Source organism: Schizosaccharomyces cryophilus, assembly GCF_000004155.1.
Source record: "Schizosaccharomyces cryophilus OY26 unplaced genomic scaffold supercont4.3, whole genome shotgun sequence".
NCBI classification, from domain to species: domain Eukaryota; kingdom Fungi; phylum Ascomycota; class Schizosaccharomycetes; order Schizosaccharomycetales; family Schizosaccharomycetaceae; genus Schizosaccharomyces; species Schizosaccharomyces cryophilus.
Window position 1 is genome coordinate 649849 of NW_013185626.1, and position 22340 is coordinate 672188.

The 22340-nt window shown below is 37.3% G+C and overlaps 12 protein-coding genes and 4 non-coding genes across 16 annotated transcripts; 10 read left to right on the forward strand and 6 right to left on the reverse strand.

The window, feature by feature from the left end:
• Nucleotides 1–48: 48 nt before the first annotated feature.
• On the reverse strand, nucleotides 49–2422 carry SPOG_00296 (ubiquitin-protein ligase E3). Its single transcript, XM_013167805.1, has one exon. It carries the CDS (start codon nucleotides 1867–1869, stop codon nucleotides 505–507), a length of 1365 nt encoding a protein of 454 aa, XP_013023259.1. The 5' UTR covers nucleotides 1870–2422; the 3' UTR covers nucleotides 49–504.
• A 2446-nt stretch (nucleotides 2423–4868) lies between these two features.
• On the forward strand, nucleotides 4869–6128 carry SPOG_00297 (Co-chaperone for ATPase activity; the record flags this gene model as incomplete). Its single annotated transcript, XM_013167806.1, has 2 exons — nucleotides 4869–4957; nucleotides 5093–6128. 2 exons carry the CDS (start codon nucleotides 4869–4871, stop codon nucleotides 6126–6128), a joined length of 1125 nt encoding a protein of 374 aa, XP_013023260.1.
• On the reverse strand, nucleotides 5513–6608 carry SPOG_00298 (uncharacterized protein). The gene has a single exon (XM_013167807.1). The coding sequence runs from the start codon at nucleotides 6424–6426 to the stop codon at nucleotides 6181–6183; it is 246 nt and encodes an 81-aa protein (XP_013023261.1). The 5' UTR covers nucleotides 6427–6608; the 3' UTR covers nucleotides 5513–6180.
• SPOG_00299 (tRNA m(1)G methyltransferase Trm10) lies at nucleotides 6499–7644 on the forward strand (the record flags this gene model as incomplete). Its single annotated transcript, XM_013167808.1, has 2 exons — nucleotides 6499–6625; nucleotides 6653–7644. 2 exons carry the CDS (start codon nucleotides 6499–6501, stop codon nucleotides 7642–7644), a joined length of 1119 nt encoding a protein of 372 aa, XP_013023262.1.
• Nucleotides 7645–7721: 77 nt separating this feature from the next.
• SPOG_00300 (DNA primase catalytic subunit Spp1) lies at nucleotides 7722–9392 on the reverse strand. The gene is made up of 2 exons (XM_013167809.1): nucleotides 9242–9392; nucleotides 7722–9107 (listed from the first exon to the last, which is right to left on the reverse strand). Exons 1-2 carry the CDS (start codon nucleotides 9313–9315, stop codon nucleotides 7832–7834), a joined length of 1350 nt encoding a protein of 449 aa, XP_013023263.1. The 5' UTR covers nucleotides 9316–9392; the 3' UTR covers nucleotides 7722–7831.
• A 94-nt stretch (nucleotides 9393–9486) lies between these two features.
• SPOG_00301 (DNA replication checkpoint protein Drc1) lies at nucleotides 9487–11166 on the forward strand. The gene is made up of 3 exons (XM_013167810.1): nucleotides 9487–9841; nucleotides 9902–10585; nucleotides 10632–11166. The coding sequence occupies exons 1-3, from the start codon at nucleotides 9712–9714 to the stop codon at nucleotides 10898–10900; spliced, it is 1083 nt and encodes a 360-aa protein (XP_013023264.1). The 5' UTR covers nucleotides 9487–9711; the 3' UTR covers nucleotides 10901–11166.
• A 9-nt stretch (nucleotides 11167–11175) lies between these two features.
• SPOG_16219 lies at nucleotides 11176–11247 on the forward strand. Its single transcript has one exon. It is a non-coding gene; the product is annotated as a tRNA-Thr (tRNA).
• A 362-nt stretch (nucleotides 11248–11609) lies between these two features.
• Nucleotides 11610–13925, forward strand: SPOG_00302 (TOM complex subunit Tom70). Its single transcript, XM_013167811.1, has one exon. It carries the CDS (start codon nucleotides 11626–11628, stop codon nucleotides 13519–13521), a length of 1896 nt encoding a protein of 631 aa, XP_013023265.1. The 5' UTR covers nucleotides 11610–11625; the 3' UTR covers nucleotides 13522–13925.
• Nucleotides 13926–14308: 383 nt separating this feature from the next.
• On the forward strand, nucleotides 14309–14803 carry SPOG_00303 (protein phosphatase inhibitor; the record flags this gene model as incomplete). Its single annotated transcript, XM_013167812.1, has 2 exons — nucleotides 14309–14584; nucleotides 14645–14803. 2 exons carry the CDS (start codon nucleotides 14309–14311, stop codon nucleotides 14801–14803), a joined length of 435 nt encoding a protein of 144 aa, XP_013023266.1.
• A 321-nt stretch (nucleotides 14804–15124) lies between these two features.
• On the reverse strand, nucleotides 15125–15758 carry SPOG_00304 (uncharacterized protein; the record flags this gene model as incomplete). Its single annotated transcript, XM_013167813.1, has 2 exons — nucleotides 15125–15131; nucleotides 15325–15758. The coding sequence occupies 2 exons, from the start codon at nucleotides 15756–15758 to the stop codon at nucleotides 15125–15127; spliced, it is 441 nt and encodes a 146-aa protein (XP_013023267.1).
• A 551-nt stretch (nucleotides 15759–16309) lies between these two features.
• Nucleotides 16310–18280, forward strand: SPOG_00305 (RACK1 Cpc2). Its single transcript, XM_013167814.1, has 3 exons — nucleotides 16310–16904; nucleotides 17040–17438; nucleotides 17660–18280. The coding sequence occupies exons 1-3, from the start codon at nucleotides 16779–16781 to the stop codon at nucleotides 18077–18079; spliced, it is 945 nt and encodes a 314-aa protein (XP_013023268.1). The 5' UTR covers nucleotides 16310–16778; the 3' UTR covers nucleotides 18080–18280.
• Nucleotides 18281–18373: 93 nt separating this feature from the next.
• Nucleotides 18374–18444, reverse strand: SPOG_16220. The gene has a single exon. It is a non-coding gene; the product is annotated as a tRNA-Gly (tRNA).
• A 144-nt stretch (nucleotides 18445–18588) lies between these two features.
• On the reverse strand, nucleotides 18589–18703 carry SPOG_16221. Its single transcript, XR_001203087.1, has one exon. It is a non-coding gene; the product is annotated as a 5S ribosomal RNA (ribosomal RNA).
• A 41-nt stretch (nucleotides 18704–18744) lies between these two features.
• SPOG_00306 (uncharacterized protein) lies at nucleotides 18745–19233 on the forward strand (the record flags this gene model as incomplete). The annotated part of the gene is made up of 1 exon (XM_013167815.1): nucleotides 18745–19233. One exon carries the CDS (start codon nucleotides 18745–18747, stop codon nucleotides 19231–19233), a length of 489 nt encoding a protein of 162 aa, XP_013023269.1.
• Nucleotides 19234–19866: 633 nt separating this feature from the next.
• On the forward strand, nucleotides 19867–20614 carry SPOG_00307 (uncharacterized protein; the record flags this gene model as incomplete). Its single annotated transcript, XM_013167816.1, has 2 exons — nucleotides 19867–20290; nucleotides 20358–20614. The coding sequence occupies 2 exons, from the start codon at nucleotides 19867–19869 to the stop codon at nucleotides 20612–20614; spliced, it is 681 nt and encodes a 226-aa protein (XP_013023270.1).
• Nucleotides 20615–21588: 974 nt separating this feature from the next.
• Nucleotides 21589–21663, forward strand: SPOG_16222. The gene has a single exon. It is a non-coding gene; the product is annotated as a tRNA-Lys (tRNA).
• The last annotated feature ends 677 nt before the right edge of the window (nucleotides 21664–22340 follow it).

Below are 22340 nucleotides of genomic sequence, written 5' to 3' on the forward strand. Positions count from 1 at the left end.
GGAGCACTACTAACTAACTACTGCTACACTAGATGATCTAAGCATAACCACAAATTTTATATTCATAGATTGCTTTACTTAATAATTATTTAGTAAATAACAAAAGTAAGAATTTCAATATTCAAGTAAAAGGTAACTAAACCCATAAACCCTTTTAGTATACAGAGCTCCACTACTGGACGCAAAAAATTCATGGACTATACCATAAAATAAAGCATAATTGAAATAATTAACAAAAACAGGAAAGAAAGACAAAAGACATAAGAGATAATTAAAATGTGCAAAAGAAAGCAGATAGTTCAGCACACATTTAAATTTTCGTTAAAGCAACTCTGCACGCATTATGAAAACAGAATCGCTTTTTCAAAACATTCTGGCAAGCCGAAACATAGCTGTTTCTGTAATAAGGGGTGCATAAAACAACCTTGCCTATAATGCAAAAATAAATTAAGGTAAAAAAAAAATAAAAATATACACACTTTTCAATAAAGAAATAGATGCGCTTCACATGATTATACACGCATTCTTGTCGGAAATCACACGTACGGATGTAGAAGGACCAGTAAATAGATCTTCCTCGTTTTCGACCCGCTTTTGTTTAATTTCGCGGGGAAAAAACGTCTTCATAAAATTTAATAATGCTTGGTCAATATTGCGGGAATCGGCTTTCAATACTTCTTCAGCACGACATAAAGGACATAGATTAACCTTTTGTCTCTGTAAAATAATTAAGCAATGCAAACAAAAAACGTGCGAGCAACCAAGGCGCACAGGCTTATATGCTATGTTGGAACAAATTGCACACTCAAAGTCCTGTAGTTGCGGGATTACAGAGAACAATTTGGAATTAAGATTAAAGCAAATAGCCTTTGCAACATTATCGGCAACGAGTAGAGGGTCGGAATCAATGACTTTGAAGAACAACGGCTGAGCAGTAAGCGAAGTACGTTTATCAAACTTCTTTAATATTTTCGTTACTGCCAGCTTGTTCATACTCTGGAAAAAAGTCATTTTGAGAAGATTCCGATTCAGTTCTACAAACTGATTGTAGAACACCCAGTCATGATGCTTCGTAGAAGAAGGAAGGCAATGAGCCTTCCGAACTTGTTGGTCAAACCAGCTCAAATGGCGTTGAGCTAACTCTGGAGATCTTTCACGATTTCCATCGGCTTCCTTACTAGACATGAAGATATCTGCATCCATATACAGTCTAAAAATGGTTCTCCAGCAATACAGTGAATTGTAATGCTTTTTAGAGACAGGTGACGCGGTCAAGGAAATATCATGAGTAAGATTTTCAAAAGCGGAATGCAAAATTTCACGTTGCTGTTGCTGTAAGTGTTCGACATTCTGCAATTCTGTAGTAAGCTTTTCAAAAAACTCATGATCGAAATTCAACAAGAGTTCCATTTGTTGAACTTCGGAATCATCCGTATATGTATTAATTTGACCAACCTTAATATTAGAGCAATGATTATCATTACCACCTTTCTCATTGATATGAAAAGTTCGGGATGTTGGAGTATGGAAAGAATTAGCGATATTAGAAGAAGCAGAAAGTTGTTTCACCATTGAGGCTGCAAATTCATCATCCTTTAATTTCTCAAAATTCACATTCACAACAATTTTGGGAACCACAACGTGACCCTCTTTGGCCAAAGAATAAGTCATGGTGATGGCTCGCTGCTGGTTTTCATCTGATGAGGAAATGAGACGCCGAATTGTTTCAGCACTTAAGCCCAGAGATGAAAGCTCGTACACAAAACGCTTAATGCACTTCTTAAGAGCTTTATACTGAATTGCTGCCTCGCTCCAACCAGGAGGCATCTCGTTTTCCAACGCACGCTGAAAGTTGTGTCCAAATTTCATTGTAAAAGGTACAATTAATAAGTTTCCAAAAAAAAAGGGGGGGATTTGATCAAACGTGACCGACGAATGTATATATGCAAAGACCAAATAGACTCACTTGAGTATAATATAAACAGAAGATGAATACTGAAAATTAATAGCTTCTGTAATAAATTACAAATTAGAGATTATTTCGTTTCCAAATTGAATCATGGAAAGAAAAAATTATGATTAGAGATGCCTTTTTTCCCACCGAACACAAACAATCAAGGTTGTACTATAAAGTGAGAAAACACAATAGCAATCTGCACCAGAGCGCACTTATTAATAAAATCTGAAACAGCAATCGATATTTGCTATTATCAAGATTAAACTAAAGAACCGATTCCTCCTTTAATAAACGTCAATTAGTTTTAAGAAGAAAGAAAGAGGAATTGTACCAATTTCTCGGTATAAAAGATCAAGAAGACGGTCTTCTAGATTACATAAATAATTATAGTTTATTATACAATAATTCCAGATTCAAGATCAATGGGTTTTATAAAAAAAAAAGGAGTCCTGCATAAAAGTTTTGGTAAAGGACAACTTGTGTTGTCGTTGGTATGTCGCTAAGGAATCCAGCGGACATACAGATTTCTTCTGTAAGTGGCGGTTACCGTTGTAAAGCTTACAATCCGTAATATAAATTACCGAATATGCGTTGCAAAAAATTGGTTTCTAATAGTGTAATATGTTTATTATACGCAATTATTGCTCCTAAGTCACACACCTTATATACTGTTCTTTAAAACAAATTTTATCTTCTGTTTATTTACACTAGAAACAATTACGTTGACTAAACATAGATTTGTGGTTCTTAACATTGAATAGGATTTCTTAAGAACTAAAATAAATCATTCATAGAACTGGCAATTTATCCGTAGAATGTTATCAGTAAGCTAGAAAAACAGCCAAAGTACAGAAATTCCAAATTTCATTCTTGCTAATCAGATTGTTCATCTGGCTCAAAACACCTGTTACATTATGTGTCATTTACGATGTGTTTCTAAATGTTTGAGTCAGATGAAGGTTTATTTCTTATTGAATTATACTCAATGTCCATATTGTAAAAGCGAATACTGCTATGTAGCAAAACAAAACAATGGATAAATCAAAAGAACGGAACTTCAAATGAGAGAATTGATCAGGGATAGTTCAAACTTGAAGAAACATGATTGATCCATGAGTGAGTTTTTGTTAAACTTAGAATAGCCAATTTAGCCAGATAATATCCAGACAAAGTTTTCAGTTAGGAAGATTTTGCTGGTTACGCCTAATAAATTGCGCTAAAAACACCTTCATTCGTAAAACTAACAGACGCTCTTATAGGTATATATCTAGATATTTAGGAATCTTTTCAGTTGCTATAAAAATAATTTGCTCGATAAACGACATGGATTCCACCGTATTACCGTGACAATAATCATCCTCGAAGCCCTTCATACTAAAGGGTATATTGTTTTATAATGTCATCTGAAACAAGACAAAACAAATAAACTAGATGGAAATGTTTTATTAAAGATAAGTCTGAAATACAATGGTGAATAAATTGAGGATTTTGTTTATTTACATCGGCTCTTTCCTGACAAATCCTTCAGTTAAAAAGATTTTCCTTGTCGAACAAAACAATTGTTTCTTGGTACATTATTGTCGTCAACTAGGTATGCCAGAGTATAATGTTGAGAAAATTCACCTCAAATCCAATTTAGCAGTTTTATGCTCACTTTCAAAATATCATCGAGTATCATTCGCATGACATTACGCAGCTATTTGATAAAGCTTGAATGTAGGAAAAGTGCATTTAGCTGGTGTTGTAACTTTCAAGAAAACTCGATTGATGTCTTCGTAAGCAACCCATGAATAAGTAATTAAAGATAACAAACAAAGATGAGGTGGCCACGAATATTTGATTAGTTGTTTAGTCAACAATAGACATAAAAGTACATATTACATTAGAATTCTTCCTCTGTTAAAAGTGACTACCTGAAAAACACTTTACTACATCGTCGCTCTCTTTCGTAATACCTTCATTTTCATTACCATTGAGTTACAAATAACAAAGACAGCTGAGCAACCAATACGGCTTTTTCTTATCCCCCACGCATTATTCATCTTGCTTCGCTACGGATTCTGTAAACATTTGTGGAACAAGGCTAATTAATCGACAATTATATCCATAATACTAAATCACTGAAATAGTCAATAGTGAGAACTACTAATTAAATAGAAAAGAAACATATATATTTCTTGAAGTTTAAGAAAAATGTCAAAACACATCTTTGTTTTTTGTCCTTCGGCGAAATGTCATAATATTTCATTGATTACTGGAAAAGACCCCATTGGTTTTAAAACCTTACTGCTTTCCTTTTCTTTCCATTTAGTAAAGTATAAATTCAAGTATATTATGATGAATTACGGATTGTTTAGCACATAAACATCCAACGATATTCAATACGAAAACATCACAGACGTAGATGAAATCTAACCAAGTAAGAAAAACAAGAATTTTCAAATAGAATATCACTATTGGATTCAAATATCAAATCAACGTTTCGTATCATATTCGACAACTTCATAGCTTTACCTATAGTTCCTTAACTCTATCTTATAGAGAAAAAGCTTACGGTCATTTAGGGCTCAAAAGTACCTGAACCAATACTCACCCATTGTCTATGTTTTGAGTGAATTTTAATTGTTTTTGGTTGAAAAGGGATATTTTCTTTTCTTTTGTCTACACGACAACGATTTCATACAAGTTAAATTGAGACTTTACTCATTTTATCTTTTTGGGATACAAGGATTGAACGAAAAGACAAGTATCAGGAGTTTTAAGTTTTTTGAACATCAATTTGATACTTTTCATGAAATTGCTTTCTGTTTTCTTGATAATTGCTTCAACGACAAAACGTAAAGCAGAGTGAAAACGACTTTAGTCGACTTGCATTTGGTTGTTTTCCTTTACGATTTTCATTTCCGAAAAGATGGTTAAATCCTTTGAGGATATGGATTGCTATGAAATCCTTCAGGTGGATCGCAGTTCTACTTTACAGGAGATTAAAGCAAGTTATAGGTATGAAAGAAAGGGAATAGGAGCGGAAAAATATTTCTTCAACATACTCTTATTATCCAATGTTCAGAATTAGTACTAGGAATTGGTTGTGGTTGAGATTTTGGTATATTTACTGACCCCTTTCGTCTTGTATAGAAAACTAGCTTTACAGTATCACCCTGATAGACATCCTAACAAAGAAGGATATGATGAGATATTTGCAGGAATTAGCAGTGCCTACAACATTTTGTCAAACGAGGATAAACGAAAATGGCATGAGAAGGATTATACTAGGGACCAATACTCAGTGTTTACTGATGAAATTCAAGAAATGCAAACCAAGTTAGAGAAAGTCAACTTTGGAGTATGGGTAAATTTTCTAAATCGAATACGAATAGATGAACAAACTGCACGTTCTACAGTTGAATGGCCAAGCCTTGGTGATATTACCTGGTTATGGACACACACAAAGCCATTTTATCAAAAATGGCTACGATTTTCTACATCAAAATCTTTTGAGTGGGAGGCAATTTACAATGAAGAAGAAGAAACAGACCCTGGTACGAAACGATTAATGAAAAACGAAAACCAAAAATGTATTAAATACTCTATTCGACAGTATGATGAAGCAGTTCGTGCACTGATTGCAACAATGTGTAAACTAGATCCTCGGCGTCAAAACGTGAAGAAAATCTCAGACCCTGAACGTTATGAATCTTTGCAAGCTGCATCTCGCAAACAAAGCGAGCATGATCGCCGTAATTACCAGGATTCTTTAAAAAAACAATCCCTTGCTTCATGGACAGTTGTAGATCAAGAATTGAATTGGAGCGAGGATGAGGATGAGGATGAAAGTTCGTCTACTGATATGACGGAAGCAGTAGACATCACCAATTGTTCCATATGCAACAAGTATTTCCGCTCATTACAGCAGCTGAAAAATCACGAAAACAGTAAAAAGCACAAACAAAACTTTCGAAAAGCAAGAAAAAAGCAAGAGAAGGATGCCAAAATTGCGCCCAGACCTTTCGAAGCTTCAGGAGAAGCTTCGGATTCTTCTAAGAAATCTGAACCTTTATATGAATTCTCTTCTAAAAGCGTTGAAGATATTGAAAGAAGTTTTACATTTATCGAGATGTCTGACGATGACTTCTTTACTGCCCATGAATTTAGCGATGAAGAGGCATTCTAGAAAGTTTCTTAGCCGACTTTATTTTCCAGTCTTTATGTTATGCTTTGGTTATTTATTCGTAAATTTTATGACCAGCTCGAAGGCCCTCAATCAGCATTTGCAGTTTTCTCTGATCAAAAATCTCTTTCTGCCTCAGTGTATCCATTTCTTCTCCAAATTCAGTCGTCAGTTGCTCCATATACTCAGCTAAAGAGGGCTTTTCTATATGTTTTTGAGTGTCTAGTTTAAATCCAGAACTTGTATTTGATTCAACCCCGTTCACTACTGTATTCGCAAGTTTGCCTTCTTCTGCTGACATTTTAATCCCTGTTTTATGCCCTGGAATGTGTTACACTCCTTAAACTGTCAGATAATAAGATGAAAATTTCAAATGTGTGGTCGGTTTACCTTTGAGGTGTGTGTTGGAATTTTGTCGTTTTTGGTCCTCGCTAAACCCAGCTCTACGGTTTTTTTTGAATTTTTGGGAAGCTTTCGAGCCTTTGTATCAATACCTGGCAGTAATTAAAAATTAAAAAATTATACAGACGAAATGTCAGGTTCTGTGAATTTTCCTAATGCTGCAAACGCATTAGCTGGATCTACGACTAATTCTGACAAAGAGCCGGTTCTGGAGCGAAGAGAAGAAGCAGAGCCCCCAAAGATGAGCAAATCTGCATTAAAAAAACTTCGTCGTCAACAAGAATGGGAAGCAGGACGCGAAAAGCGCGCCGGAATACGCCGAGAGAAAAAGAAACAGAAAAAGGAAGAGAGAAAGCGCAAAATTGATGCTGGTGAGAAAGTTCCTAGCCAAAAGAAAAAGATAAGAGAAGGAAAAATAACACCTTCTGAAATGCGTGTCGTTCTGGATTGTGGATTTGACGAATTAATGAATGAAAAGGAAATCGCTTCTTTGTGTCAACAATTCACCAGATGTCACTCTGCAAATAGAACTGCTTTGCATCCTGTGGAATTGTATGCTACTGACTTTGGTGGTCGTTTGGAAGCTAGACAAGAATACGTTTTACGCGGTCAACAAAAGAACTGGAAACGCTATCATCCTACAACTAACAGTTATTTGGAAGAATTTGTTAACGAGAAGGAAAAAATGGTGTACCTTTCAGCAGACTCGGATGAGACTTTGCACGAATTGAAGGAAGACGAAATTTACATTATTGGAGCCCTCGTTGATAAAAATAGATACAAGAATATCTGCGATGAAAAAGCTAAAAGTCAAGGGATTCGAACGGCAAAACTTCCAATTGGCGAATATATTCGCATGTCTGATCGAAAAGTCTTGACTGTAAATCATGTTTTTGAGATTTTGTCTTTATGGCTAGAGCATCGCGATTGGGAAAAGGCTTTCTTGGAGGTCATTCCTAAGCGGAAAGGTCTTGCTTCTTTGGACGAAGAGGAAAGCAGAGAGCAAAGCCTCGAACAAGAAAGCGTTTCCGAAAAGGCTGAAGAAGCTGAAGACGAAGCAAAAACTGCGGATGGAGTTGAGATGCCTGCCGAGAAAAGGATAAAAATTACGGAATAATCCTTCACTATGTGTAATTTAGAAATTCTGTATTTTTGTTCTGTTATTTTGGAAAGTTTTAGATAATTATAGGTTCTAAAGGTAATGCTAATTTGTAATAAAAGTACTGTTGATAAAAATAATTTCAGTCTAAGCTAATTAACGTATTTGAAGGACCCGGTAAAATAAAAATTAACTGATACATGCATTAGAACTCTAAAGGATCGGCCTTTCGTTTGTTATGCGTTGTGGATTTGGAGAGATTGTTACTAAAAGATCTAAAATACGCTGTAAAAGGATCAAGATCTGTGGAGATAGAGGCTGTCGATGAAGGATTAGATGTTTCACCAGCAGATGGAGAAGAGGGAGCATTCTGTAAAGAGTTTGAATGAGTAACGGATTGTTGATCAAGTTGACTCAACAGAGTATGGACAGTAGGAACACAAAGAGGATTAAAGCTGCTCATATCTTGAATATCAATGGGAACACAAACGCGTCCAGTTCCTGGATGAACGCAAAAGGGGGATTTTAGCAGATGGTTTAAGTGCTTAGAGACTTCAACATCTAATCGTGGATATAGATATGTCAGAACGATATCTTGTTTCGCGTGAGCAATAACATTTGGGGAGAGATCAAAGTTTCCAGATGCAATTGCAGCATCAATGTCTGACCATTTCTTTATACTAGCGCGTCCAGGATCCATCTCCCATTTTTTCCGTAGTGCAGATGCTAATGATTCACTAGGTAATAGTTTCAAAAGATTTTCTGCACCTACTTCAGAAACCCATGGATCTTGATCTTCCAAAACAACTTTAGCAAAAACAGATTTGAGAATGTCGAGCGAACGAGACAAGTGAGGATGTAGAGGGCGCTTTAAATTGTTAAGGATTCGTACACCGCCTTGAGGATTTCCTGCCACAACTTGTAGATAGCCAGCAATCATTTTTCGGGAACGATCGTCCATTGAACGAGCCATTTCGTCACAAATCCAAGCGTGAATACCACGTCGACCAGAGTAAACCCAGAGAATATGATTGAACCCAAAATCTTCACGTAAAGCAACATCTATAATTTCTACAGCAACTGTAATAAAAGACCAGCACTTTTCACAAATGTTTGTTTTGGAGCAACATGTACGAACATCGTCATAGTCGGTCATATCGATATCGAAAACTAGTTCCTTTTGTAATGGGCGAAACGAAGCTTTCCTTAAGGTTTTTCTATCTCTTGGATTTACACTGTAAACTGGTCCAATTTCAAATCTGCTTGGACACATACCGATGGCTTCTTTCTTTAATTCTTCCCAAGATTGAAATGACAGGTATCGCACGTATGCATCATTGGGTAAAGTAAATGCAAACTCTCTATCCGTAAAGTCTTTTTGGGGAACAGGACCATGATTCAGCCATTGAAATAGTAACCGCCAGGGAAACAAATGGCGATAGTACTGAATCATGGTCTCAGGATCAACATTTTCTTGCTTCCTAAAGCATAGTTGGTTAACTTGTTGTAATCGAAACAAATATCAATATAAAAGAAGCATGCTGATTGTATACATAAAAGCTTTAGGTAAAGACGCGTAGAGCTTCTTTTGTTGACCGAACACCTTTATACTTACACCGCATCCAAGGATCCATTAGCAATTAATTCATCCAAATCCTTGTCTTCAAGATCCTCTACAGCAACCGTCATTCTGGGTATCTTAGTCAAAGTAAATAACCCAATATATCAAGAAGAAGAAGTTGTTTTTCATGAATTGTAAGAAAATAACGTTGGTTGATAGAATGCCTAATAGTAAATAGGAGCTTTGGGTTATATATTCCTATGTGAATTTTAACGAATGTTTATGCAGTCCCTCATTAATTGGAATTGAAAAACAATTCATTGTCAACAAAAAGGTTGAAAGAACTACGTCTGTCTTTTGAGGAGTGGAATGAGGAATGGTAGTTGAAATTAATCAGCATTATTGAAAACAAAAAATATTATTTACTTTGGATCAATATAATCTCTGATCTTTTACCGGGATTTCAAAGAAAACGGTTTTAGACGATAGTTTACTAAAAAAATCGAAAACCTAAGGAAAAAATTATGTCTAATGAGCCATGGAATACTCAGCTCCAAAAACTCAAAATCCGGCTGAAAACTTGGGAACATGAGTTTTCGCATAATCAGAATCGGAAGCCGACGAAACAAGATGTGAAATCAAATCCCTCTATTTGTAAGAATATTAAACTACCCATTTGAGGGAAAGAAACGTACATGTTCAGCTAACAAGTAGCTCTACTCTACAAGGAATACTATAATTTAAAACAAAAGGTTGCCGGAGAACCTGACGAAAAATCTAGTCCAAGGAAGAAAAATGAGAACGTGGAACAGCCAGAATTTCGAACACCAACAAAAGTCCGAAAAGTTGAAAAACGTTCGTTCGAGCAAGGAACTCCGACATCGAAACCATTGCAGGTGACACCAAAGAGCGCTGACAAAAGCTTGCTAGGGCCTACACCGCAGCTTTCGCGAAGGGTGATTAATATCTTTGAAGATATATCCCCAGACCCATCACCGAATGCGAAAATTTCCCAGACAGCAGATAGTTCTATGGTAAGCATTGCTGAAACTTCCTTACAGTCCATGACACCTACGACACCATCAAAGCTTATTCGTCCGTCTATAGATTTATCATCACCTTCTTCTGCCATCTTTGATACGCCTTCCACATATCGGACAGAGGTCCCGTCTTCTCCAAACTTTTTGCGAGTATCTTCGAGATGTCGGAAAAGTCTGAGTGAAATGATTAATGAATTAAAAGAAATCGAAGACGATTACGGAAACGATGAAGAGAGAATCCTAGCGGAGGTTGAGGAAAATGAGAGTTCATCATCCTCAGAACCAGAAGAAAATAATGCACAGAGCTCGCTGAAGCCATTCAAGCGACGAATTAAGAGACAAACTCGACTAGTCAAACGTATGTATTTATGGATTTCTCATTTTATTTCCATTAACATCTTTAGTGCCTCCTTCAGTCAGTACCGAAAAGAGTCATCTGGATAGCATGCCAGAGATTGACGAGGAGGAAGAAGCCACAGTGAATGCACCAGTAGAAGAAGAAGAAGAAATCCCTACGCAGTCGGCTAGAGGATCTGCAAATAAGGAAATGAACTCTGACGAGTCGAAACGGCGTCTAAAAAATGGACTTTTGCTTGGTAAGCAAGTGAGTGAAAACTTTTCTTCATACAAACTCAATCGAGGAAAAGGGAAAGGTTTCCGTTCTCGTAGGTGAGAGTAAGGCACTTTTGAAGGGTCTATGGTTATGTGAGATTCCTCTCAGGCTTCGAAACGGACGTAATTTTTAATTGATTGTATACTAAGGATCATAATGCTTGAAGACGCTCTTTCTTAGAAGCTCAGGACCAAAATAAAATTATGCTTTTACAACATTACGATGTTTCAAATCCAAATAGATTTGTTACGAGGCTAAACATCATGTACATTTTAAGAGTTATAACATTGTTTAACGACAATACAATACATTTGGCTATACCAAACTATCAGTTAGCTCTTGTAGCTCAGTGGTAGAGCGCTTGCCTAGTAAGCAAGAGGCCCAGTGTTCGAGTCACTGCTGGAGCATCTAATACTTTTTTGATTTTTCTTCCTTAGTGCAATTTTCACCAACGTGGTAAATATGATAAAATCTTGTATCAGCGATTTAATAGAGCGATGGAAAGACCCCGAATGTTATAAGCTGCTGCGGTTATGCCAAGAAAGACGGCCAACCTGGTATCAAGTATACGTTTTTGAATGAGAACACTATCACAGTCTCTAATTCTTTTCAATGATCAAGTTAATAAATTACAATTCCCTTAAATAAACGGAAGGCTACTGATCCTAGCTTACCGCACTGCAAAGCGACATCGAAGAAGGATCTATAAGGAGAATAGCATAGCATTGGACGGCGGGTTCAAGAAACGTCTAGTAGAATTGTACCTCCTAAACATAACCAATACCATGTCTGGTATACCCAAACCTGGAAGTGGCTCTCCGGCCGCATCTGCTGGTCTATGGCAGTCCGTTTCAACATTTGTACGGAGACATAGAGGTGCAGCATATGCGATCGGAGCTGTTGCAGTTGTTGCAACAGCCGGTGGAATTTACCATGTGAAGCAACAGAAGGCTTTAAAAAGGGGAATGAAGCCTCGTAAAATTGAGAAAGAAACATCTGAAAAGCAAAAAGTCGAGGAGGAACCTGAATCTGGTAAAACTGAGGGTGACGAGCAAGAAGATGAAAAAGCTGGAGACTCTGGCAAAGGTTCTGATGCAGCTGCTGGCTCTGCAGCCGCTTCTGCTGCCGCCGCTAAGAAGAAGAAGAAAAACAAGAAGAAGCTTAAAAACAAAAAGCCCGGCGATTCAACTGCCGAGAAAATTGCTACCGAAGAATCGGTGAAATCTATGTCAAAGGAGGAACGTGTAAACCTTGCTACTGAACTCAAGACTCTTGGAAATAAGGCTTATGGACAAAAAGAATATGGAAATGCTATTGACTTCTACACTCAAGCCATCACTTGTTCACATGATCCCATTTTCTTTTCCAACCGTGCCGCCTGCTTCGCTGCTATCGGAGATTTTGTTCAAGTCGTTAAAGATACCACTGAAGCTCTTAAACTCGATCCCACATATGTCAAGGCTTTGAACCGCCGTTGTTCTGCTTATGAGCAACTCGAGAAACTTGACGACGCTTTGATGGACAGTACAGTCTCCTGTGTTTTTGATGGCTTCGCAAACGAAAGCATGACTGCTACCGTCGAACGTTTATTGAAGAAGGTTGCTGAGAAGAAGGCCGCTGCTCTTATGGCTGAACGTCCTCCTAAGCTTCCTGCTGCTAGCTTCATTCAAACTTATCTAGACTCTTTCCGTCCTCAACCCAAGCCCGATCTAAACGAAGAATATGAAGGCGACCGTATTCTTAGCTCTGCTTACGATGCTCTTGACAAGGGTAACTATCAGCTTGCTTACGACCAAGCCAAGAAGGCTGCCACCGTTTCCTGCTCCAGTGCAGCTATCAGCGCTCGTGCTTATAACTTAATAGGTACTTTCAAATTTGTTTCTGGTGATTCTAGAGGATCTATGGAAGAATTCAATGAAGCTATCAGTCTTGATTCTTCCTTCATTCAACCTTACGTTCGTCTTTCAGCTGCCTATCTTGACGAAAACGACCATGACAGCATGTGGGGTATCTTGAAGAAGGCTGAGTCTGTTAACGACAAAGACTCAGATCTTTACTATCATCGTGCTCAAGTACATTTTGTTTCCGGCGAATTCGCTGAAGCTATTGCTGATTACAACAAATCGATTTCTCTGGACGACTCGTTTATCTACAGCTACATACAGCTTGGTGTTGCTCAATACAAGATCCAAGCCCTTAATCAGTCAATGAAGACATTTGAGGAATGCAAGAAGAAATTTCCCAACTGCAGCGAAGTATACAACTATTTTGGTGAGATTCTTTTGGATCAACAAAAGTTCGCCGAAGCAGTTGAAAATTTTGATCGTGCTATCTCCATTGAGAAGAGAGATCGCTTGACGATTATGAGTGCTATGCCTTTAATCAACAAAGCTCTCGCTGTGTTCCAGTGGAAGAAGGATATCAAGCAAGCTGAAAGTTTGTGTCGTCAAGCTTTGTCTGCTGATCCTGACTGTGACATTGCAATCGCAAGTATGGCTCAATTCTTGCTGCAACAAGGCAAGGCTCAAGAGGCCCTCTCTTACTTTGAACAATCGGCTCAACTTGCTCGTACTGAAGCTGAAATGGTGAATGCCTTTTCTTATGCTGAAGCAACTCGCACACAAATTACATTGACAGAAAAATATCCTCAATTGGTAGGCCGTTTAAGTCAATCTATGTAAATTGAGAAAAATCCAGCACCTATGTTTGATTCAGATGCGAATGAATGTATAAATTATAAGAAAAATAATGGTACATTAATTTTGCAATCCTTATTACGGGTTTTTCTATGTTATTATGTGACATGGCTTTTGCTTGCTATTACTTAAAAAAGTATGAAGATTATGTTTTGAATATTGAGCGACTAATAAAACTCCAAGTAATGTTCTTTGCGTCAAAATTTAAGGAGTTTTGTGTGTTTGTAATTTGTTTTTCCAGTTTTGGGTGATCTTTAATGAAGCCAATGTTTGAACTGACCTGGGTTTTTTTAGGTAGGGTAGAAGATGTAATTAGAACATGTAGCAAAGTAAGAGAAATATAACGTTACAACGTAATTCTACCATCCGCAAAAAAATTTGATTACTCCCAAATAAGAATTTTTCCAATGTTTTTCATAAACCTAGCCTCTGTATGAAATGAAAACCCAGCTTTGTAAGTTTTATTTATTTGATCCTTTCTTGCTTAAAAGCGATACTCGTATAATTATTACAAATCGCTTCGTCTCGTTAAAGCATCAAGGGCATCGGAGTGAGAGATAACGAAGCAAAACCATACAACAGTTAGTGAATATAAGCGTAAAAACTCTTCTATTTACCAATTTAGGAATAGAAATTTGCATTTCTATTTGTAGATTCGTCAGTAATTTAGTGGCTTTTGACTCTTCTTTTTTAAGCGCTCAATTGCGAGCGAGTTCGTTTGGGAGGTAATTGGAGAACGAAATAGTGAAATATACATAGATCTTTTTCGAGGATGGAACTACCCTCTAACACCGATTACTCTGGATCTCGCACGATTACGACGAACGAGTTGCCTTACCCAGTCCCTGAGGAAGGACAGTTTGAAGAACATGTATTACGATTAGAACCCGAGTCTCAAGGCAGACGTGTAAGGTGGGCAAATAATACTGTCGACAATGAGAATTTGAATAAGAAAAAATCTAAAGGTATGCTTAAGGATGTGCAGGTACTGATTATTGGGAACGGAATCATCAAGGATGATTTGAAGTCTTTTTCTATGCACATTAGGGTATATTGTACCTAGTCCCACGTTTATTAATATATACAGTGAGTCGGCTAACCTATATAGTATGTTGCATTTACCATAAGACTAGAAAATTTGATGAAAGTTCATCGGAATCCGACAGCGACACGGATTCTTCAAGCTGTAGCCGCAATGCTTATGAACGTGCGTGAGGAATTAGGTTGTAAGGAATATAGAGTTCAGAAAAATCATAAATTCTCTTAAAAGCTAAATATTTTTCATGTTCCTTATTGCAAGACAGCTGTAAGTGAGCCATGTCCAATATTGTTTCGCAAGCGAGAATCACAGATTTTTTTTTTAAAGATCCCTCGTAATTGGCATAACTCTTTTAGCTGTTACCTCGTACCAAATCTGTCAACCTCAATTACTTGCCCAAATGGATGACATTCTATATGCTTTCCTGAACACTTGATTTAAGTATTTTTGAATATTAAAGAAAGAAATTTATCTTAATCATAAAAATAAAATGAAAACGGGAATAATATAAAAAATCATCAAGTAAAAATGACACACAGATTAGAAAAATTACACACTAGAATGAGAAAGGGAACATAAACCAAAGGGAACAAGGAGAATCAATGAATATAGACAGACAAATAAGACATTACCTTAAAAAATATAAATAGGATACAGGAAAACCAATTACACGCAAAAATGAGGCTTATCACTCAAGAGAACCATACAAAGCGTAGAATCAATCAAAGCTTATGAGTACTTGCATTCACCGACGATTTCGTTTTGTCCATGTGCCATTCAAGTCGAAAACTCTTCGTTTGTGAGGAGCTTCATCATCGTCTGAATCCAAAACGGGCCGACCTGAACGAGCTGTGCGCAATGCAGAGAAATTAAGATTTGAATGACTCTGAGGAACTTGCTGTACATCGTCCATATGGATAGGGTCTCCATTCCCGCCTGATGAGTGTTGAAACGAGTCTGCCACGAACTCAGGGTCATAAATCGTTAGTTTTTCTTTGCAATATTGAAGGACATAGTCACTAGAAACACCGTTACATTCAATCAGTTCTGCGATTTCTTTCAAAGCCTGTGCATAACCAGCTTTTTGGGAACGAAGTACCTCTGCAGTGGAAGCTTGGTACAACTGTGTAACGCTTAATGCTGTTTGTTTGAAATGAGATAATAAATTTTCTTGCCCAGACATTCCTATTAAAAGGTGCGACTTCCAGTTCGCATACCCTGAATATCCGGTAATTTAATTGATTTGAAGAAGGCAGGTTTTGTGAAAGGGTTACTGATTCCCCACGCAAATTGCGAAGTAGAACGCACTGTACAAAAACCGAACGTTTTCAAAGTCTTGTTGCTTATATTGTAAACAAAGCATCTATAAAAATGAAAATGAAGAATACTAAACAGATTATGAATGACATTGTCACAAAATTTAACAGACGTCAATGAGCACTTATAGTTGTAGAAAAAACCACATTGGGAGGAATTTCTCGATGAACGAACAATTAGCTCCTTTGCTGCAATAGAAAACAAATGTTTTGATGTACCAAATTCAACTCGTAATTGGATTTTTCAGTCTTTTACGAAACCAATTGAAGGATTGATTTAAACTTTGGTAAATTTTTACTTCTGATATTGTAGAAGAAACAAAAATAAAAACACCCTTCCATATGAATACTGGATCACCGAAACGAAATTAGGGTAATTGTACATTATTGAGACAATGTGTATAACAAGGCATTTCATCTTGTTCAACTGAGTTCATTCATACATGTCCAACTTAATATGTATTTTACTGCTTGACTGTTCCCTTTGAGATCATATTACTGGTAGAGAATTTGAAGAAAAACCGGTGTCTACACTAGGAAATCTTATGCAGAAGCGATTCTAAAGATTTTAATTTAAACTTTAATAGTATTTTTTGGCCTGCTTTAATCCACAAAGGATTACTACAATATGACCGATCTCATCAACTACAGAAAAAAACTTGTTTTCGGGTGGACACCTAATGGTAAAGCATTATCGCCGAACACATACATATAGAAATTCAGCTTACGATAATAACAACTACGACTTGATATGGAAACTCTATTACAAGAAAATTTGGTGTAGCATACCAGCCCTACCCTAAATTCCCCGAAAACACAGTCACATCACATATAGAACATTTTTGTACTAAATTTACTTTTCCTTCAAGACATCACGACCAGTCAACATGCCAGAACAACTTGTGCTCCGTGCAACTCTCGAAGGTCACTCTGGATGGGTTACTTCCCTCTCCACTGCCCCTGAGAACCCTGATATTCTTCTTTCCGGTTCTCGTGACAAGTCCATCATCTTGGTAAGTATTACTACGGCGGCTGTGTTCATATTGTGACGGTGAAACAGAAAACAAACTCATAAATTTTTCGAACGATTAGCAGTTTCGCCAGCTTTCTTGGTAAAACGACCTTTATACTAATATTACCCGTTTTAGTGGAACTTGGTCCGTGATGATATGAACTATGGTATCGCCCAGAGACGTTTGACCGGCCACAGTCACTTCGTTTCCGACTGTGCTCTTTCCTTCGACAGTCACTATGCCTTGTCTGCCTCCTGGGATAAGACCATCCGTTTGTGGGATCTTGAAAAGGGTGAATGCACCCACCAATTCGTTGGTCACAACAGTGATGTCTTGTCCGTTTCCATCTCCCCTGACAACCGCCAGGTTGTTTCTGGTTCTCGTGACAAGACCATCAAGATCTGGAACATCATTGGTAACTGCAAGTACACCATCACCGACGGTGGTCATTCTGACTGGGTTTCTTGCGTTCGCTTCTCTCCTAACCCTGATAACCTCACCTTCGTCTCTGCTGGTTGGGACAAGGCTGTTAAGGTAAGCTCACTATTTTTATCGCATTTACTATTAAGAGTCTTAAAAACGTCTTTTGGGTAGATGATGCTTTAGACTATATTTGCTACTTCGGAGGTCCTTCACGGGCTCGATGAGACAAAACAATCACCATAGCTACTGATCCCAATTGACAAGTTTTATTGCTTCAACGGTTTTGCGATTTTATTAATTCTTTTTCATTCGCTTTTCTAACTCATATATAGGTTTGGGACTTGGAGTCTTTCTCTCTCCGTACTTCTCACTACGGCCATACCGGCTATGTTTCTGCCGTCACTATCTCCCCTGATGGCTCTCTTTGCGCCTCCGGTGGTAGAGACGGTACTTTGATGCTCTGGGATCTTAACGAGTCCACTCACCTCTACTCTTTGGAAGCTAAGGCTAACATCAATGCTCTTGTCTTCTCTCCCAACCGCTACTGGCTTTGCGCTGCTACTGGCTCTTCTATCCGTATCTTCGATTTGGAAACTCAAGAGAAGGTTGATGAACTTACTGTCGACTTCGTTGGCGTCGGTAAGAAGAGCTCTGAGCCCGAGTGTGTTTCTCTTACCTGGTCCCCTGATGGCCAAACTTTGTTCTCTGGCTGGACCGACAATGTTATTCGTGTTTGGCAAGTTACCAAGTAAAAATAAGATCCTAATTGTTGTCCCATTTGGCGAAAATAAATAATGTTAGTGGTTATAGGAAGGATCATTTTAAGTATGAATCGATTTAGATTCCACCATTTATATATTTAGCGGTTTGTTTTTGGTTTTAAAAAAGTATTGTCTGTGTTTCATGTAAATTTCTTTGGTGCTTGCAAGTAGATGCGGAACAAGTATGGGGAAATATAAATAATGACTGATCTCAAGATTGTTCAGTTAAGGACAAGGTGTATTTCGTATTTTTGTATTTCGTTTGTTTTTATTCAATAAAAGAGTTGCTTCGGCCGGGAATCGAACCCGGGTCGCTTCGATGGCAACGAAGCATTATACCACTAAACCACCAAAGCATAATTAATTTAAATAAGACTCTAATAAGTTGCATACGTACGCTGCCAAAGCGAATGAATTCTTGTGCAGTCTCAAGAGTTGCTAGCTTTTACTGAAAACACTCGAACAGTTACTGATCAGAAAAAAGGAGTAACAAAAAGAGGAGCCTACAACACCCCGGATTCCCATGTTGTCTCTAACCATAGTACTAACGAGGCCCTCAGACGCTTAATTGCAGTGATCGGACGGAAACTGGTGTTTTCGCCTAGGTATGGCCGTAGACGTTCAGCTTAAAAAGCTTTTATATTCTTTTATATGATATGAGTGCTATATTGTTGGCTTTTAGTTTCATTTATTTATCAATCAATTTTATTCAAGCCGCACAAATCCACTTGCGACGCGGTATTGATGATAGCCCTGTATGGCAAACTATTTATGACTGCCTGTCTAGGCACTTTGACGGTAAAGCAATTGTGGACAGGATTTTGATCAATCGTGACAAAGAGTACACCGTGTGGGCGGACGTTGGCAATAATGTTGAACATACATTTGACGAAAGTATTGCAGATGCAATAACAAAGTGTGTCAGTCTACAACACCCAAACATTACTGTCAACTTGAGGTCCCACAATCAGTTTGCTGTGAGAGGTTCAAGGTATACTGAACACGTCGTAGATGATTTCTATGATTTCTTCGGGCATGGGTATCCTGCGGACTACACTCCTGGTAATTCCAGTGATGAGGATGATGATGAAGTACTTCATGATGACTATGTCGGCTTGGAGAGAAGAGGGATCTTCCTGATTTAAGAGGTAGACCTCGTCAGTATCGCAATTCTCTCACAGTGGCTTGGTATGGTCATGGCGGGGCAACCAATCTCATCAGCAGTTCAGTTGAAACTAAAACCACATTACAATGTGGGTTATGCTATAGCATACCTGGCAAGATCGCGGACAGCTTTGTATTTTGAACTTAAAAATCATACTCATGTTACAATTCCTCATTGACCTTTAGAGTCAAAACCCAGGTTCAACTCGGCCCTGCTTAACTTTGATGCTCTTTGAATTACTCACAGGAGGATCATCTTTTTTTAGTCGATAAAAAAAAAATGGAAAAGATCTTTTTTCAATTGATCCCGCAGCCCCTACATTGAAACAATGCGAAAAGGAACCTTGTTACTTGTCATTGTTAGACTAGTCTTGACCGAAAAGTTGCGTAAGCGATGGGAAATCTTTTAGTGAATTTTGGAGTCAACATTATTTATTGTCTTCATCCTTGTAATTGAAGGTTTTTTGACTTTCTCTGAAAAATTGGGATTTTTCTGTGCTAATTTCCTTTCCTTTTTTTTTTTTTCTGCGATTTGTGAGCATTTGTAGAATTTTTTCTTCATTACGGATCAATAGCTTTTTTCACTCTGTTTTGCAAAGTCAATTATATTAGAAATGGCCGAAGAGAAGCTGAAATTGGATTCAAGCGATTTTACTGCGCACAATCAGTCGAATGTTTACAATGTTGATTTAGAGAAGGGTCTTTGTTTGGATACACAACAGGACATCAACAAATCGTCCTATTCAACTTCCTTGAAATGCAACAATAGAAAGAAAACGATCATGAATGAATCACAAAACTTCATCGCCTTGATAAAGAAATATCATGAGGAAATTTTAAAACAACTTTCCCTTCGCTTTCCTGATAATGTTGTCATTAAAGATCGAAACTGCCATCTAACAGTAATATTATTTTATTCATTGATGTGTACATTAGCAATTTCAAACAGTTTCGAACTTCTTTCTTGGCTGGAATACAGTTGGACCCTTCTTGGACCTTTGCTTATGATATGGGCAACCTTGTATGCTCTATTTTATTGTAAGTGAAGCATTTTTGATAATTAGAAAAAAAAAAAAGTTGCGGTTCGTTTGCTAACAAAAAGTAGTCCTTTCTTCACTCGCTGTCGTAGTAGTAAGAACTGCTGCACAGGTTATAATGTACATACTTATAATCGGAGGTGCTTTCATTGGTGCTCTAATTATAGGTGTTGGTGCTTTGATTGGAGCTGCTGGAGTTTTTCTCATTGGTCTTTTGTGCTGGGGATTTTATAACATTCTTGTTTTTTGCCTTGGAATGGAATTTGAGTGCTCAGCTGAAAACACTGGCTCGTCTACTCTTCCTAGATATTTAGCAAAAGGATGATGTACTAGCTCCTCCGCCGACAACTACGAACGAAGAAATAGAGCTGCAAAGTAATCCTACCACTCAAAGTTAATGCTAATTTGTTTTCTGTTTTTCTCATAATTCTCAACTCTTCTGCTTAAAGGTAGAAATTTGCTTTCAGTGCTTTATTTATTTATGAAATGGTGCTTCTTTCGTATAGGCTCAACTTAGAAGCAAAATTTTTTAATTAAATCACGAATGTCAAGCCCGATCGAGCTAATTTATATATTCATTTCATGTTTATGCTCTCTGTTCATATATACTCATCAGTCTATAGTCAGAATCTTCAGCTAGAAGATTCGACTGGTCTGGCTAAATAATATCGTCACCCATTAAATTAACCCAATAATTCCCTGTAAATACTAGTGTCTCTACCAGTAGCACAACCGCGTCCAATTCGCGCATAAAACAATGTAACTAAAGTTATTTACTCCGCTTGATTATACATTCTTTTACGATGTGAAATAACTACCGCGACAACTACCCCTGTCTATGTAAAGCTTACCTTACTTTAACTTTTTAATAAGCGAAAGTTTCTAGCTGCTGCCAGGTCCATGGAATTTTACTTTGGTTTTTCATGTTTTCTTTTTGTCAATGAGATCCTTATTTAATGATGTTCGCTCAAATCTTTTTTTACATTCATTATGGGTGAAGCTGAAATATGTCAATGTACACAGCTTCCTCCTCTTAATGAGTTATTTTATATATTCATATTCATAAACCTTATTATATGTACTGAAAAAAAGGGAGAAGTAAAAAGTCTGCTTCTCAGGTAATGCTTATCCATTTTATGCTTCAGTCTATTAGGAAAAATAAAAAAAAAAAAAAAAGGCAAGCATTATAGCACATCTTTTTTTCTGTTGCTGGGTTCCTTTAGAGCTTTGTAAACAGAGAACAAGTCAATCTTGATTAGGATTCTCTAATAGTTTAAAATAAATCATTAACCAAACAAGTCCCGTTTAGCTCAATCGGCTTAGAGCGTCCGGCTTTTAACCGGAAGGTTGCGAGTTCGAGTCTCGCAGTGGGAGTTCCTTTTTTGGCTTCAGTTTTGTCGCTTCATGGGTTCGTATTAATATGCTGTATGAATTTAAATTACTCTAGTTTTTATACAAAAGAAGATCAAATATAAATTGTGCAGTGTAATTTGTGAACGGAAAAGGGCTTTCTCAAAGAGCCCTAAAGTACAACAAATGTTCCGCAGAATAAGTAGCGAAACCCATTTCCTTGCTTGAACAAGTATATTTTATGCCTTTTATGTATCTCAATTCTATTCAAAACCGAGTCTATGAAGTGGAAAGCCTTTTACTTACTGAATGTGATTATGTAACTGTAAGCAAGCTAAACCTGTGATTTGACAGCATGATTTGCAGAAGCAGTAACAAAAGCAATGAAGTGTTAAACTCATTAAGAGGTTTACAAAAGCTTGTTTCAATATCTTGATTTTAATTACTTACATTGGCTCTTCAGCGACATATAGCATCGCTTGAAAAACAGCAGCCCTAATAACATATGTTGTTTATTTAACAAGAGTATTAAATTGCTAAACTCAATTCGAAAACAAACTCCAGAAATTTTTATTTTGTTTTTTCTACTTCTATATTACAAAAATCCATTTTGTTTATTTACATGTTGGCGCACAAGTTACCTGATGGGCGTTCCATGTGTCGCGAAAAGGATGCTGGTTGCATTCGTCCCTTATCCATTA

Bases quoted from the DNA above. Each gene is read 5' to 3' on its own strand.
- SPOG_00296 (XM_013167805.1), bottom strand. From the start codon at position 1,869: ATGAAATTTGGACACAACTTTCAGCGTGCGTTGGAAAACGAGATGCCT.
- SPOG_00298 (XM_013167807.1), bottom strand. From the start codon at position 6,426: ATGTCAGCAGAAGAAGGCAAACTTGCGAATACAGTAGTGAACGGGGTT.
- SPOG_00300 (XM_013167809.1), bottom strand. From the start codon at position 9,315: ATGACGGTTGCTGTAGAGGATCTTGAAGACAAGGATTTGGATGAATTA. The intron at 9,108-9,241 runs GTAAGTATAAAG...ACTATGCTTTAG, and splicing joins AATGGATCCTTGGATGCGGT to GAAGCAAGAAAATGTTGATC.
- SPOG_00301 (XM_013167810.1), top strand. From the start codon at position 9,712: ATGTCTAATGAGCCATGGAATACTCAGCTCCAAAAACTCAAAATCCGG. The intron at 9,842-9,901 runs GTAAGAATATTA...GCTAACAAGTAG, and splicing joins GAAATCAAATCCCTCTATTT to CTCTACTCTACAAGGAATAC. The intron at 10,586-10,631 runs GTATGTATTTAT...TAACATCTTTAG, and splicing joins ACAAACTCGACTAGTCAAAC to TGCCTCCTTCAGTCAGTACC.
- SPOG_00302 (XM_013167811.1), top strand. From the start codon at position 11,626: ATGTCTGGTATACCCAAACCTGGAAGTGGCTCTCCGGCCGCATCTGCT.
- SPOG_00305 (XM_013167814.1), top strand. From the start codon at position 16,779: ATGCCAGAACAACTTGTGCTCCGTGCAACTCTCGAAGGTCACTCTGGA. The intron at 16,905-17,039 runs GTAAGTATTACT...TACCCGTTTTAG, and splicing joins GTGACAAGTCCATCATCTTG to TGGAACTTGGTCCGTGATGA. The intron at 17,439-17,659 runs GTAAGCTCACTA...ACTCATATATAG, and splicing joins GTTGGGACAAGGCTGTTAAG to GTTTGGGACTTGGAGTCTTT.